This window comes from Drosophila sulfurigaster, chromosome 2L (assembly GCF_023558435.1).
Source record: "Drosophila sulfurigaster albostrigata strain 15112-1811.04 chromosome 2L, ASM2355843v2, whole genome shotgun sequence".
Lineage (NCBI taxonomy): Eukaryota > Metazoa > Arthropoda > Insecta > Diptera > Drosophilidae > Drosophila > Drosophila sulfurigaster.
Genome location: NC_084881.1, coordinates 6,127,901 through 6,144,126, shown reverse-complemented (window position 1 = coordinate 6,144,126; position 16,226 = coordinate 6,127,901). Strand labels below are relative to the sequence as shown.

The 16,226-nt window shown below is 39.7% G+C and overlaps 4 protein-coding genes and 1 long non-coding RNA gene across 9 annotated transcripts; 2 read left to right on the top strand and 3 right to left on the bottom strand.

Moving 5' to 3' along the window:
- Nucleotides 1-473: 473 nt before the first annotated feature.
- On the bottom strand, nt 474-9,994 carry LOC133834998 (alpha-1-inhibitor 3). Of its 5 annotated transcripts, none has more exons than XM_062264831.1 (8): nt 9,893-9,994; nt 6,832-6,904; nt 4,525-5,193; nt 4,033-4,459; nt 3,651-3,967; nt 3,013-3,581; nt 852-2,959; nt 474-790 (listed from the first exon to the last, which is right to left on the bottom strand). In XM_062264831.1, the coding sequence occupies exons 2-8, from the start codon at nt 6,855-6,857 to the stop codon at nt 551-553; spliced, it is 4,356 nt and encodes a 1,451-aa protein (XP_062120815.1). In that variant the 5' UTR covers nt 6,858-6,904; nt 9,893-9,994; the 3' UTR covers nt 474-550. The 5 variants fall into 5 exon arrangements, with proteins under 5 accessions (XP_062120815.1, XP_062120814.1, XP_062120812.1 ...); XM_062264830.1 differs by lacking the exon at nt 9,893-9,994 and adding an exon at nt 8,872-8,889; XM_062264828.1 differs by lacking the exon at nt 9,893-9,994 and having other exon boundaries at nt 6,832-7,054.
- Nucleotides 9,995-10,226: 232 nt separating this feature from the next.
- LOC133835033 (uncharacterized) lies at nt 10,227-11,305 on the top strand. Its single transcript, XM_062264890.1, has 3 exons — nt 10,227-10,528; nt 10,594-10,816; nt 10,887-11,305. Exons 1-3 carry the CDS (start codon nt 10,250-10,252, stop codon nt 11,183-11,185), a joined length of 801 nt encoding a protein of 266 aa, XP_062120874.1. The 5' UTR covers nt 10,227-10,249; the 3' UTR covers nt 11,186-11,305.
- On the bottom strand, nt 11,241-14,425 carry LOC133835009 (protein ref(2)P). Its single transcript, XM_062264850.1, has 3 exons — nt 14,004-14,425; nt 11,724-13,325; nt 11,241-11,658 (listed from the first exon to the last, which is right to left on the bottom strand). The coding sequence occupies exons 1-3, from the start codon at nt 14,179-14,181 to the stop codon at nt 11,510-11,512; spliced, it is 1,929 nt and encodes a 642-aa protein (XP_062120834.1). The 5' UTR covers nt 14,182-14,425; the 3' UTR covers nt 11,241-11,509.
- A 610-nt stretch (nt 14,426-15,035) lies between these two features.
- On the top strand, nt 15,036-16,051 carry LOC133835051 (uncharacterized). Its single transcript, XR_009893509.1, has 2 exons — nt 15,036-15,124; nt 15,177-16,051. It is a non-coding gene; the product is annotated as an uncharacterized LOC133835051 (long non-coding RNA).
- On the bottom strand, nt 15,103-15,800 carry LOC133835036 (uncharacterized). The gene is made up of 2 exons (XM_062264894.1): nt 15,434-15,800; nt 15,103-15,375 (listed from the first exon to the last, which is right to left on the bottom strand). Exons 1-2 carry the CDS (start codon nt 15,798-15,800, stop codon nt 15,173-15,175), a joined length of 570 nt encoding a protein of 189 aa, XP_062120878.1. The 3' UTR covers nt 15,103-15,172.
- Nucleotides 16,052-16,226: the final 175 nt, after the last annotated feature.

Below are 16,226 nucleotides of genomic sequence, written 5' to 3'. Positions count from 1 at the left end.
CTTACCATTTGGGGTTTGCATTAAATGATTAGTCGTGATCAGTCATATGTAATGTGATAATAACGCTGTTGGCAAATTTAATTTCTATGTATGTTTTGATTAATGAGCATAAGGTTTAGGAAGATTAATTTTTGTTACTAATTGTGTAAAACTTACAATCTCCCAGTTCTTAATATTCTTTGTGAGTCATTTACTCAAAGATATATAAAATTCTTCTTTTATTCTTATTTAATACAAATATTTTTAGTATTAAATCCTAAAGAAAAAAGTCAAAGGTTTTTGTAAATATAATAACAAAATGAATGACATTATACTTTAATATTCATTTAAAGAAAATCTTGAAAATACTGAGAAATAATTATATTACATTTACAAAAATATCGAGCTTTTTAATTAGTTTTTAATAGTTTTCGAATCAACCGACTAGGAAAAATAGTTTTATCCGCAGTTTTATAAGAGAAACAATTTAGAAGTACATTATGATCACAACAGTTTATTTAATTTATCAGAATTGAATTTATTCCTATTCGCAAATAGGAAAAAATCTCGTCTAACACTTGGCGGTACAATCGTCGCCTTCACAGATATCGCAAAGTTTCGATTCCACCTGATAGTAATCAGTGGCTTTCTTGTTGTTATCGTAGTAGTCATAGAGAACGACTGGAGAGGGCTTCTGATTGGCTACTGCGTGGGTCTTGAACGCTTCGATGGGCACGCACTTGAGCTCACCCTTAGGCAGGCTCTCAAAATAGATGACCACCACAGAGTCGTCATTCTTGGTTTCAACCAGCTGGAAAAAGCAAGATATAAATATTAGTAAATTAATTATAGTCTACTTAATTAAAACTCACCCTGACGCGCTCAATCTCCTGGATCTCCTTAAAGCTGTCCTCTTCGACAGTGTAGCCGGAGGGCAGTGATACTTCCAATATGGCCATATTGGAAGCCTTCGCTTTGCCCTCTTCTACGTACTCCACGCACACGCTCAACTCCAGCTTTGACTTGGTGGTCTCTGGCTTAATGATCGTTTGAATCTTGAAACTCGGCTTTGGATCCTTTTCGACGATATTATACTGATAGCTGATTTGAACCAAGGCTGCACCCGTGCCCTTGGCCTCATAAGTCAATGACTTGGTGCCCTGGGGAAACTCTACGGTTTGGAGCAACAAATCATTCTCCTCGTTGACAGTAAGCTTCTCGGTCTTTTCGCGCTGGCCTTGATTGGAAACGCTCAGATCCCACTTGGCTGCCTCATAACCAGACTTCTTGGCGAACTGAATCAGAGCCTGCAGACCGGTCACTGTATCCTGAGTGGAGGCAAAACCACCGTAGCTATTACGCTGAGCCACCAGCCAACGGATCGAATCGAGTACCGACTCGGGAGACTCCTCTTCGAGCAATGTGAGCAGTGCGTATGAGGTGATTTCGATGTCGTGACTCCAGATCCAGCACCACCAGCGACCACATCTACCGGGCCTCAGCTTCTCCACATCGTCGGACCACCAAGTACGATCATCTTCAGTCTTGGCTAGGGCCTTAATCGCCGCCACATGCTTGGCAGCATCCGGGGCCTTGGCCTTCTGCAGAGCATAGGTGGCAATGGCTCGAGGCAAAAGCTCTACCGATTCTTTTTCATTAGTATTGGCGCTCAAATAGGCAACAGCCTTGTCAATAGCCTCTTGGTTGGGCTTCTCCTGTTCCAACAAGGCGAGCAGTGCGTTGGCCGTGAGCGTAAGTCCTGAACGGGTTGAGCCATAGAAGTATTCGCCTGTCTCAGTAAAGCTGCCGTTCTCGGCCTGGCGAGTGAGTAGGAACTCAAAGCCTTGTTCCAGTTGTTTCTCGTCCACCTTAATGATGTCCTTGATCTGGCTAAACGAACGTAACACATAGGCAGTCAGCCAGGTGGATCCATTGCGATCTGGATCCTCCTCGCGCCACTTGCCGGGACCAAACGAGCTATAGCTGCCATCGTCGTGACGATAATGGAACATGTGTTGATAGCCCTGCTCCAAGTTACGCTTAATGCGAGCGTCCAGCTCGGGTGTCAGCTTCTTAATGCTCTTCAGGTAGTCATGCACCAGATAGTTGGGTACCAACTTGGACATTGTCTGCTCACCACAGCCGCTGGGCAAATGCAGCAGACGCTCTAGATTCTTAATCACGGGACCAAGCAGATCGCCGACTAAGCCAAATTCCACATGCTGTGAGTCCGGTACAATATCTTCTGGCAATTCCAGTTCAAAGCTATCTTTGTGCTCACCAGCATCCTTCAGATTGACGAAGAAAGCGCGGTTTCTGTACTCTGTAACACCTTCAGGCACCACCTTCAGAGTCTTGTGCACAGCATCGCCTGCCACAGGGGAAATGGCCGTAAACTTGAGCAGTATGTTGCCAATGATCTTGGGACGCACCAGGAAGGAAACACCAGCTGCAGCGTTGGCACCCACTCGTACTGTCTGCGAACGCTTCTGTTCGTCAATAACTTCGTTGGAGACATCCACAAACTCGTATTCATTGTCCTCGTTGTTGAGTACAACCTCCACGTCCAGCTGCTTGGGTAGGTAGTTGAAGACCAGGGCGGGCACACTGATGACTTCGCCACGCTTCACGGAGTAGGGCAAGCGAATGGATACAAAGAATGGCTGGAATGTCTTAATGTTCAGTTGATCATTGGTTACGGCCAGTCCCTTCTCGGGATGCACAGCAAAAGCGGTGAGCACCCAGCTTGTAATGGTATCGGGAATCTTCCTGACCCACTTGAAAATCTCGGATTTGGTCTCCTCAATGTCTTCAAACAGCCACGTTTCCACAAAGTTCCTGCGGACCACAGGCGCCGCAGGTGCAGCTGCTGCAGTTTCAGCAAAACCGCCAACTGCGTCGGCCACGGGAGCAGCTGCACCGAAGGCGGCACTGGTGGTTTGGACACTATGTAAGACACCTGTCTTGCGCATGACACCACCTGAAAAGGCCTCTGCAATTTATGGAAGTCAGAATAATGTTTGGATTGCTTACGTAATTTCGTCTTACGTGGGTAATAAACGGGCGCCGTACGATTGTAAAAGAAATTAGCGTTCGTCATTGTGACAACTCCGCTGCGTTCACCAGGATAATAGGAGTAACCACCTTGCCAAGGAGTGCTTGTGTCGTAGCGACTTAGACGCCAGTTGAACGTATCATGTCTCAGATCATTGTTGTTGCCCAATAGCAAGACGCTCTTATCCACAGCCAATAGACCAACAAACGACTGAGGAGCCGTCTTGATCTCCAACTCAACTTCTGCGCCTGGTTTCACCTCCTCCGGAGCAGTAACATTGATCTGGTTCTGGAGTTCCACCTCGACGTGGAAACTCTCCTCAGCGTAACGGAATTCACCAGTGTCATCCACATAGTAAACATAAATGCGACCATTGGGTGATGTGATAAATGATGGCGTCAGAGTGATATTGTAAACCTTCTGGGGTTCACTGAGCTCCACACGTTCCGTGTGTAGCACATTGCCACGTCCAATAATATTGTACACAAAGTAGTTGAGGGGTCTGCTCGAATTCAGAGTAACCTGATACTCCTGCCCAATCTTAAGACTACACTCGAGTGAAAGAGAATGTAAATAGGTTAGAATTGGATTAATATGGTTAATTATTTATTCAAACCTCCAGGTGTCCTTGGGTCTCTGCACATCAACCTTGAACCATTCCTTCTCCTTTTCCTCTTCAGGGTTTTCAATTTTTTTGGGCTCCCTGTAGGGATAGGTGGTGTAAAGTTCACGATCTTCGCCGCCATAATTCAGCTCGATCTTGTAGTAACGTGTGAAATTCTCCATGTCTGGTAGATCAGGTAAGACGACCTTGAAAACAGCCAAACTTGATTCGTTGAGGTGAGTCTCAAAGAACAAGGGTTCCTTCTCGATCTTAGGCAATTCCGACTCATCCCCATATATTCTATGACGTATACCCTCGGTGAATTTGACCTTAATGGGGAATATCAATTTAATTTATTGGTTTGAAATGCGCTTAATCACTACCGAATGCCTACCTTTACCACACCTTTAGTGTCCTGCAGAAGAGTACCATCTACGAGTGTGATCTTGAAAATAATTTCATGCTCCTTGTCGGGAACAAATGAGTAGCAGCTACTGTAATCCGTGCACGTCATCTCGTAGCGGTAGGGATAGATCAAAGTACCACCAGTTTCATTGAGCTTCACACCGGTAAAGTCCTCCTCAACAGTAGCCAAAATCTGAGCATACGTCGCCGAGGTCTTGTAGGGCAAATGATTTTCGAATTCTTTCACATTTATATCAAACTTTGCCTTGCCGTTGACCATATCTGCAGTCCTGATGATGGCATAACCGGGAGTATCTGTGCGCACTGTCTTTCCATCCACATTGCTCCATGTGCTCGACTCATCCGTATGCAAATTAAGTAGAACTTTTCCGTTCACCGGCTTGCCGTAGGTGTAACTTATTAAAAATAATTGGTTCGATTGGTGGTTAGGAATATATGTATCTATCTTTTAACTACTCACTTGGCTCGGACCACGACCTGCATGTCACCATCCTTGACCGACACTGACTGCGTGGCGTCCATACTAATCGAGTACTTCGGCAGAACATACTTCTCCACATCAAAGTAAACGCGCTCATCTGAATAGTAGGATCCTCCATTCTGAGCAATAAGTGACCAGCTGCCCAATGTGGCAAATTCAGAGAGTACAAATTTGCCTGTATAGACACCACTTCGCGTCTTGATGTGTTTTTCCTCCTTAATACGATTACGCTTTGAGTCCTCGAACCACACGACCACATTATCATCGGCCTTATCTGGCTTCAAGTTCTCATCTAAGAAGAGCACACGATAGTTGATAGTATCGCCTGGCTTATACTTTCCCTTGTCGGTTTGTATCTTTACATAGGCCTTGAACTCAGCCCACTCCAGCTTTGTAGTATTTTTGAACTCCAATCCCGACACACCCTCCGCTGTAAGATTATAGTCACCAGACTTCAGCGGGGGCAAACTGAAGGTAATCTGCTTGAACTCATCGGGCTTGGCGAGCTCCACTGTTTGTGTCTCATTGTGCGAAGGTCCTGTAATGCCAACTTTCAGTGTGACTGGCTCCTTAGTATTGTGAACGGCAACAGCCACATTGTAATCACGATGCGAGTGTATAGTTCCAGGTCCAACGATAGTGTATTGACTGCGGGGACAAAACAATTAAATTAATATTTAATACTTAATTATAATCAACAAAATTTCAAGTTGAATTAATAATCTCCAAACATAAAAACATTCATTAGCTTTTAAATTTGATTTCTATGGGGGTTTTTTTTTTTGTTTTGTTTTTATATTTTTTTGTGAACATGAACATTCAATGCCACGCTTGAAGTTTCTCAATATCAGCTCGACACAGATGCGTACAGTTCAATATATAATATGTATGAACTAAATTCTGTCGCTTCAGTACGTTTTGATTTCAAATTGTGTTGTTGAAATTATTTGATTATGTTCCTATTTGTCGTATTCCACCATTCAAACAAAATATAAAAAGACCCCTGCAACCTTTCAGAAGCTTGTCTTGAAACTTTGATAACGAATTAATTGTTAAAAATACAAAATTATTCAAGTTTATCATGTGATTGGGACTGTTTCAAACATTTCGACATTTGCATACATCAGTTAACTGTATTCTAAATTTAGAAATTCAGAATTCAAGTTATCCTAATCTGTCTTAATTGAATTATTATATATGTAGAGGCCACTTATCACACTTTCTTCAGATATCTTTATAAACTATGATTATCAAAAGTTTTTTATTAAATTGACTTCACTTTGCAAGAGTATTTTATATTCGACATTTTGCAAATAAAATTTCTCTGCTTTGAGTCATTTATAAAATTTATTTAATTTGCACACATTTAACGGTACATACTTTTAGAACCTGATCTGTGGAAACCGGCTTCTGTGCCATGCTATGTAAGTTGAATTAAAAATGAGCCGTGAATGTTTTGGACTTTCTTAAAATGAAAGCTCTTACCGTGACATAAAATCAGATTTCCGACTATGAGCCGTCCTAATTAATAAAATTTCAATTTTTTCTGCTTGTTTAATTTGGTAATAATTTAACAACTTACTACCAAACATATATTTGACATTAATTAATTGACAATCTTATATTTTCTTTTCGATCTTTATGAGCTGATAGTGGGTAAGTGCTACAAATTATATATCCATCTGATATTGAAATAAATATTGAAATTTGTTTCGGGTTAGATGCATAAGATGGAATGTAACTTTTAATACAACAAAACTACGTTTTGTTTAACTCTGGGAAGATTCATTAGTATGTCTAGCTAATATATTTGTATTTCCAGTAATCTTCTCAGAAAAACAACTGCTAATGGGCAGAACAAATTTATATATTACTTATAAGGTGTTAAGCGATGAGCAAACTATATGTACGTAGATTTATAGGTAGGCTAAAACCTGAATGAGGGACCCGTTTTTATCTAAAGTAAGGTCGTCGTTACGCTATCAATAAACAGCAAAATAATAAACTAAATCGGGTCTCGCTTAAGTCATCTAGGTATAAGATGTCATTTATCTGTGACAAAATTTGAGCCACTCCACAACAAAAAAAAATTAAATAATGGCGGTGTTTTTCTATAGCAATATACATATTTGGCACAATGAACTTTACCCTAGATGATACTATTTATTCATTAAAAAAAAAAAATTAAAGGAAAAATCAATGAAATCCACATTTAAAATAGTATTTGTATACACAGAAATTTGTAAATCATAATACTATACATACATAGGTTGGATTTTTACTTACCCCTCACACTTGACTAGTTCCGCCATTTGTAGGATACCACCGATAGCCACGAAAGTGATGACAGCAAAAGCGTCTACTCGACGCATTTTGAATTATTGTTTTGTGTTATTGGAAGAAAACGATAATAATAACTAATAAATAGTCTGGTTAAAGTTAAGAGAAGATTTACAATAGGCTGCGATAACACAACCGACCGGGCTCAGAGCTGAGCTTCGACTGGTTGAGCTGCTCACATGCGGGATTTGTTATATGTATGTAGTACGTTTTATACCCGCTACCCGTGAGGTAGAAGAGTATTATAACTTTGTGTGAGCAGGTAATCTATGTAAAAGGCAGAATGGGTCACCTCCGACCTCATAAAATATATATTCTTGATCAACGGCAACAGCAGAGATGATACAGCTATGTCCGTCTGCCTGTCTGTCCGTCCGTTCGTATGCACACCCAGATCTCAGAGAATATTAGAGATAAAGTATAATTTTCTTCGACAGCACTTGTTAGTTTTTTTTTTTTAAAGAACAAGGAACAAGTTCGCTTTAGATTGATGCACCCCCAGTTCCGCCACCGCAAAGTTAAAAAATGTATTAGCAAGTATAGTTTTAATTCATGATAATTTTGGTGCGATCCTAAAAAAATTTTAAAAATCATTTAAGAAATAATTTTGTGTAGAAAAAAACGGCTACTGTAGTCGGTTTTAGATGCTTTGGCGGACAACCTGGTATATTTTGTACATTATGGAATATTTTAAAATAGTATATTGGTATACCAAAAATTGTCTCCAATTTTTTTTTTTAATATATTGTCGTAAATTTAATTTGGTATATATTTTCGAGTATGATTATATTGAAAATGGGGAGGCGGGTATCTAACAGCCGAGCACACTCGACTAAAACTTTCTTACTTGTTATTTTCAGGTTTTTTCAATAAAAATCTGAACTGAGTCGAGCAGCGCATCGACGCTAACTTTAGCCACACAACAACAACAGAAAAAGGCCAATCAAAAAATAAAAAAAACCAAAACAAATAAAATAGACACTGATAATTATAAACGAGTACGTGTATGTCTGCTATGAATAATGACCGAGAATCAATTAAAGAAATTTAAAGTCAAATTAAGTAATGAAACAAAACGAATAACTTGCCGGTAAGTCGTAAGAAGAAGATCAAGAGAGGCTACATTTGAAAACAAGTTTTCTTCAAAAGAACCTCCCTACTCTATCTATACGACATTTAATTCTTAATTAATTTCTACTTGGGAATTTGAAAATAATTTTTAAAAATTCCAAGTATTTTATTATCGTTTGTGAAATATAACCCTATGTCACTGGCCCTGAACTTTTAATGTGTTTGCGATTTCATTGGTAGAATGTATCGGAAATAAGGCATATACAACATCCATATTACAAATTACGTACTAATATAAATCATATATTTTTTTTTTATATAAATATCACATATTTTATGTATATACACTAGATAAAAATAGAATTTATCGAGACAACTTTTTCTTGACATTTGAAAGCATAGCAATCGCAATTGTGGGGCAAGACGAAGAATATTGCTTGCAGGTACTGTAAATATGATATCATACAGTATGAAGTATTTCACTAGTATACGGACAACAAAAAAACCTGAAAAACGTTTTAACTGTGACACAAATCAACTCATACATTTATAGTACATATACATACATACATATCTGATTTTTATTTGTTTTTAAAGGGCGTTCAGATCTTGATAAGCACAATAATAGTGGATGCACTATTATATGAGTTATAAGTAATAATAGCCATTTCGTGCATTGAAATAATATAGATTTCATTTCTCACTTGTGTGCTTAATTAAATGAATCTTAAATTCGATGTGAAATTTTGTTTATATTTTATTTCATATTCTGGTTAGTTATTAGCACTTTAATTGTCATATGTTTAGCGTATATTTAAGAGTTTAGGTTAATTTATTTGCTTCGTGTCGCACCCAATGACGTCACGATTGTCACGTATAGATGTGGTTATTAATTTTAATTGACTATTGCCGTACTTTTTTGGGATTGGGAAAAACCTTTACCAGCGTTCCAGTAATGTTAAAATATCGTATTTTTTTTGTTAAATTAGTTTTCACTATGATGATCTAAATTTTGGGATTTTAAACAATTTCTGGTTGATATTTTCCACTAGCCAAAGTGATAAACAATTTATTGAGAAATCAACAACACAACTGAAAACAAACCGGCAGACGACGTGAAAGGCAACTGCTTACTAACTTTTTCTCTCTGTGTCTCTCTGTTTATTGCCGCTCTGTGGCAAACAAATGCACATACATACATTTGTATGCGTGAGCTGTTTTTAGATGTATTTGTTGTGCTTAGCTATTTTATCTTAAATGACGTCATCATTTGGTGTGTTTTATTTTCACATTGTCATGAAACGAAGATTGCAGTGAATGTGAGTCCCCTTTTAATGGTACTCAATTATCATCAATCGTCCGGAGTTCACAAAAGACTGATATGACTTTCAAACTTTGCATTCATAACAGCTCCTAAAGAGTTTCTGTATTAGAAGTTATTCTATAAAACTTTATTTCCATCATTTAATATCTCCTTATTTTTTTATTACGTCACGAACTGTGTAATGTAAGCACACGTCACGCACTAGAAAATATCTCTACCAATATTAAAAAATATTTTATCATTTTGTATACTAATTAAATTGTTGCAGAGTACTAATTTAATGTGCCTTCCGTGTGTATGCTGACAACTTCCTAATTTTTTAGGTCTGTCGTTGTTGAAGACAGCTGAATTCAAAGTAGCGCATTTGATAGTCGATGGTACCGTATTTTTCGTTTTTGCTTGTACTTGTGCTCGCTCTTTTAACAGCCACTTTGCTTTCAGCTAGAATTTCATAACATTCGAATGAAATGATTCACGGCAGCGATTTTAGGGTGAACCGAAATAATTGTGCGCAGTCGGCCGTCAACTGTGAAAAAGTACCGCGATCAATTTGGCAAACCGGTTTCGTATTTGCCGAAAATAACATGATAATGATTAAAAATCTGAGTATACCTTCATGAACATATAGATGTGTATATCCGCAAATCTGAGCAATGCCAAGCGACGGCACCTGTGGCTGGTAGAGTGGTTGCTTTTTGCTGTTCGCTGCCCCTGCTGCCGCCTTTTACCCACCAAGGTGAAGCTGAAGCACGTGAAAGATCGCTGAGTCACGCTCCAATTGATTTGAAAGTTCTCGGAGAGATCCAGCTGAGCTCAGCTGTTTGCTGGCAGCGCCATGAGTTTCAAACGCTGCCAGACTGTTGTAGCGCGCGGTTCTCGCGAAACTTTACAGCGCAATCGAAAACTTATCTGCCCAACGTGCGTGTCTCACGTAGTAGATAAAAAGCTTAACAAATAAATAGCATTAAAATGGCAAGCAACGTTTTACAAGGCTGCAGCTCCTCGGGATCTCTTGATGTTTGCGAAACTGAAGATCTACTGGAATATTCCGGATTACAACTCGAAGACAATGGCAGCCTTAACAACACCACTGCAGGCATAGATATCGCCTCAGCGGGATTTTATTTTGGTTTCTGTACCTTCGTTTCGCACGTCCTCCTCGCAGGTATCACGGCGTTCGTGGTGCACAAATGTGTGTCCTTGAAGATGGTCCACACTGCGGGACATGCCTTTTACTGCACCGTAGCTGTAAGTATCCTCACTCTCGTCCTTGAACTCAAAATACATTTAGACGTTTTTTCTATCATTGACAGTTTGTATTTTGTTTAGGGGAAGCGCTGCTGGTGCGGCACAGCAGGGTCCTCGAATCTTACCTGGGTATCTTCAACTTAGATCTGTTGCACGGCGCCTTGGGTCTGCTCGCCTTTGTAGTCGGCGTCGGTGGTGTTGGCATCAAAACATGGCAGAAACTTGAACGCAAACGCGAGGATCCAAATGCCAACGTCAAGCACTTCCGTAGCAATCACGGTTTCTCAGGTAAGTGCATGTGAATTCACTTCAAGCTATCCGATGGCATATTTCCTAACTGTATCTCTGCTTCCTTTAGGTATCATTGGATGCGCTCTGCTGCTGTGCACTGTTCTGAGTGGCTTGCCACTTTATTTCATCACAAGCAAAGCGCTTCAGCTGGTCCATCGCTTTTGTGCTCTCAGCAGTTTCCTGTCTTTGATGATCTCCCAAATGTACAGCTACAACACGGGTTTTGCCCGACGTCAATGGAAAGCCCACCACGTGCGGTTATTCAAGTTGTTTACGTTTATTGCCACTGTCACCACTGTGAACTACGAGCTGAGACGATTTTCTCGCGAAATTGTAACGCTATTGTGGAGGCAGATAAGCGAGTAAACAAAATTGACTCTCGTTCCCGAACCTCATTCCACACTATGATATATTCAAACTGTTTTACATTCATATTTATGCTTTTATTTGTTGATTAATAACGATACATTGATATAGTATATATAATATATTGTATATAGTTTTGATTATTTGCGACTGCATCTGGATACAATTAGAAATATATATAGCTTATAGTTCCATGTTACTAGCGATGGATATAGCAAACAATCACCACAAATAAAACCGATCCGACGCTTACGGTTTTCTACAAACTAACATAATATTTTAGATATTGAAGTGGATTAAGTGATAGATGCGTGAGAGAAAGCATCAGTTGCGTCCGCTTTGCGATGTGTGCATTATGTCCAGAGCAGCGGGAATGTTGCCCTCAACCGATTCCAATAACTGGGTGAGCCAGGCACCTTCGTTGCTAAAGCCCATAGCCATCATAGCGTGCACTGCAGCATTAATACGTTCATCTGTGATGACAAGAAACAAATAAATTAACAAGTTACGCATATTTCATATCTAAACGTGAAATTACCAGTGTGATAGATGGGCACGGTGCGCTTCTGTTCTGGTGCCAGAGGACGAGGAGCATTTGTTGTCGATGTCGAGATGCTGTTAGTGGCTACCGAATTGGTCGACGTCGAGGTGCTCACTGTATCCACTTGTGAAGTTTGGGTATGTGCCGTTGTCTGTTCACGTTGCTGCTCCTCGTTAATATGCTGACGCAGCATTTCACCAAGCTGCACATAGTCGCGCGAGGGCGACACCGAAGCATCCGTAGTGGTAGCGGAATTGGTGCTAGTTGAGTTCAAGTTGATCAATGCATCGGTACTGGACACATTTGCAATGGGAGCAGTACTATTATCAATCATCTGCCAGTCCTGATCCAAACTATCTGACCTGCGGCGTTCTTCTTTTTCTTCGTTTGCGATTGGAACAGAAATAGACTGTGCGACTGGGGAAATAGGAGCAGTAACCGTAGATGCAACAGATGTGATAGAAGCTGCTGGCATTGATTGCTCTTCTGATGATGCTTGTGTATCAATAGACTTGGCCGAAGATGTTGATGTAGTAGACTCTGCAGTTTCGGCAGGATTCTTTGGTGTCTCAGAGACAGTTTCAGATTTCTTTGAAACAGAGGAAGCACTAGAAGCCATTGAAGTATCCGCACACCCAAAGGCAGCTGCCTCATTAGGATCTATCATTTTAGCAAACATTTCGCTAAAGTTGTTCAAGATTTCAATGCCAGCTCGCATATACTCGGGATTCACCATCTGTGCCAAGTTTTCCAGGTTGATGACTGGAGTTGTCGGGGTGCTGTTGGTAGTGGAAGCAGCTGCCTCAGGTTTTGGTTGCTCCTTGGTGCGTGGAGCAGCTACTGGCTCCTCTACATTGGCTGTGACAGCGGGCTCCACAACAGGTTTCGATTCAGTTGAAATATTTTCAGAGCTTGTGGTAGCTGCTGCAGTCGGTTCTTCAGTCTTGCACTGAGTTTCCTTGGAGTCTGGATCAGCCGAAGGAGCAGCGGCTGCTGAAGTGGCTGTTGCCGCTGCGGCCTCTGGTAAGTTCTTCATCATCTCAACAAACTGAGACATTAAGCCACCGTGACGACGAGTAGAACGTCGATCGCGACGGCTCTCCTTGTGCGAATCTGTGGCTGTTCCAGCTGTTGGCTGAGATGAAGCAGTTGCCGTGGCAGCAGCAGCAGCTTCTCCGAATGGACATTGAGCACGGAAGCGACGGCCCGAACGACGATGGTGGTGCGTACCAGCCTCTGGACCACTTAGCCAAGCATCGATGATGCTTGGTCCGTTGTTGGTTGGCATGCGCACCATCAAGTGATCAGAATGCTTGTGCGCAGACTCACAGCGCTGGCAAAGATCAAAATTGGGACACTGCACGCATTTGTAGCGAAAACCAATCATTGGCAACGTTCCACAGGCATCGCATTGAACATTATCATGAATGACGAAATTGCTCATATCGTCGACTGGTGGAGCAGCAGTTTCATCGTGTTTGGGTTCCACCTTTTCTTCACCGGCACCTGAGATTTGCATATGCATGTTCTTCTCACATTGGCTCAAGAAAATGTCATAGTCATTTTGATTGACAATCTCAATTTCATCAGAATCAGCATCTAAAAAAAAAAGTATGTATATATTAGTAATAGTGAAACGCAATTTTCTGATGTTTTTGTGGCAAACTTGTGAAATTGATATATGTATGTATATACACATGCATGGTCTGATTTGCAAACATACAAAAGAATACTATTATTAAATTAAGCAAAATCGTCGACTACTCTTTGTCTATCGATTTGGACCTGTTGAGCAACTCCAACTTTTGTTTTGGTTTTGAAGCAATATGGGAAATGGATGCGTTAGAGTGGGACAACTACACAGTAAAATGCAGTATATGTATGTAGATTTCTGCGGTGTACTTCGTTTCTTGTTTAAACATTCATTAGTCTAAAACTTAATTCATGTACTATGTCATGTACTTACGATGTATTTACTTCATTAGATATGTATATAAATTGGTACATACATACGTGCGCAAATGAATCATTGTGTAGTTTTTTGTGGTCGATTTTTCGACATTTTCGCTATCAAATCTATTACTGATACTGATACGCATTATTGTGAATCACACTGGACATAGAAGTAACAACGCAGTATATTTGTATATACATATGTACTAACGTACATTTACAAAATAAACGCAATTTGTAATATTCTTGCTGTTCTCTGCACCCGCACCCATTTGGTTGCACTGCCATTTATTTCACAATTATATCATCAATTCAATATCTTACCTATCCAATATGTCCTGATCTCGGTTTTGGGCAGCTGACGCTCCTGGAACAGATACATCTCAATTTCCCGGTGCAATATATTCAATGAAGCGGACGGCATTTTTAGATATGCATTTATTTTCTTCGTTACACCAGCTGATGCACCATGGTAGGTTATTTTTAATAGTCGTTCAGCCATTTTAAAAACTTTTTATTTTCAGTTTATTATTAAAATATACGTTGCGTAAACTGCTTTTCAAAACTACTGTTTATTTGTAATTTTATTTCGTTACACCAATTCTCTGTTGTTATTTGTGTGATGGAATTAATTGCGTCGCACTTCGTTCTTCGTTTTGTATTGACGAACCGCAGTTGGTGCAGCGTCGGCTTTTATACCTGCAGCTGCTCGTCGATAAATGATGGACACGAAGGTTCTTGAATATTCTCTTCGTCCGAAAATACTGCAAATCATTCTCTGAAATAGCTCTATTTGTACTCTAGTAGCACGCACACATACATTTTTGTTAAAAAATGAAAAGTAATGCTTAAAGCTGGCTCAATTAAAGTGAAGAAGCATTGCTGGTGTTATCGATACATCGATATACTTTTAATACATCGATTTTTAATATAAGAAACTTGTGTGCTGTTATTTTGATCATATAAAATAATACTAACTAATTATTTAATAAGTGATTCATTTAAGTGCATAGATGTAGTCCGAAAACATCGGTGTATCTGTAAATATTATCAGTAATATAAAAAACAATTCTTTTTAATTTAAAAATAATGCTACGGCAGTTTTAGAAATTTTATGCCATTAAAAAGTCGTGAATGATTTAATCATTGTTTGTAATCTTAGATTTGCAAAATTGTTAGGGTTGTTGTTGTTATTTTAAAAAGTATGAATTTGATATCTGATATTCCATACCAGTACAAGTATTTTATGTGTGCGTGAATCTATCGTGACAACGTGATGCGTATTGATAATATTTCACATTTATCGTTACTATCTATCGCGCACAGTGTTAACAAAATATAAAATATTATTGCAGGTTGTGGGCCAGCCCTTGAAAGCGCCAAATTTAAATTTGAAACTAATTGAAGTCCTGTATGTGATTGGTTCGATAAAATTTGTATATATTGTAAATGTTGTGTATGCTTAATAATTGAAATTATAATAATAATTTATTTTAGGGCTGTGTGCGTCGCAACATTTGCAGTAGTTGAAGCATATGAGTCTTCGTTCGCGGTGGATTTGCGGTTTCATCATTAGCGTGTTGTCGGCTTTCGATGTCCTTTTTTGGAGCGGGTATATTTACTACTTGTGCTGTCATTGTGTCCGCTACAGAATTCTCGCCGTCTGCTGCAGCTGTTTTTTTCGAGAATGGATTAGCTAAGAGGAGCGATATGTTACATTATGTAAATTAAGTTTTCGAAACCATTCAACTTACTTAGATATTCATCGGCAAGTATGTCCAGCCAGGAGGAATCATCTTGCGATGGCATTCCAATTACGAAACCATCTAAACGTAATTTCAGATTTTCTTCGCCCTTCTGACGTTGATCATAATGGATCTCCTCTTGCTGATAGCCATAGTCCCCATAATCGTTGTACAAAAGCTCCAGCAAATCGCTGGCAGAGCTACGCATTTTTGATGGCTTTGCCATGGCCAAGCCAATAAATTGCAGAAAGAACAAGACAAACAGACGATTGGTGAATTTGCACATCTTTTTGGATGCTTCTCTTTTATAGCGTAGACAGGACCGCCGTCGTCTGAAAGCGGACAACGAATGAGCCACAGTTCTGGGCATGAGCATAAGATGAGCCTTTGCCAGAAGTTTGATCGTTAAAAAAGAAAAAAAAAAACTCGATTCTGTGAATAGGCAACCGATTCCAGTTCAATGGCCCAAAGACTTCCGCATTGTGATGAGAATGTGAGAACCTTCACTGCAGATGCAGTTGCATTTGCCACTGACCGCAGCTTGCCACTCAATTATGCGCAGTTCTAATGCTTCCTTGACAAACATGTAAATTACATCAAATACATATGTATTTCTATTTGAATTAATTCCCTGCACTTGAGCATGCAATTAGTCGCCACAAAGTGCTTAATTATTTGCGCAAACGAACATAACCTAATAACCCAAATTCAGTTAAGTGCGAGAAAAAACGTAAGTCATTCATTCGGTGAAACGTTCTAATTGCTAGCTTGTAATACTTTGTTTATTCTAAACGTTAGATAG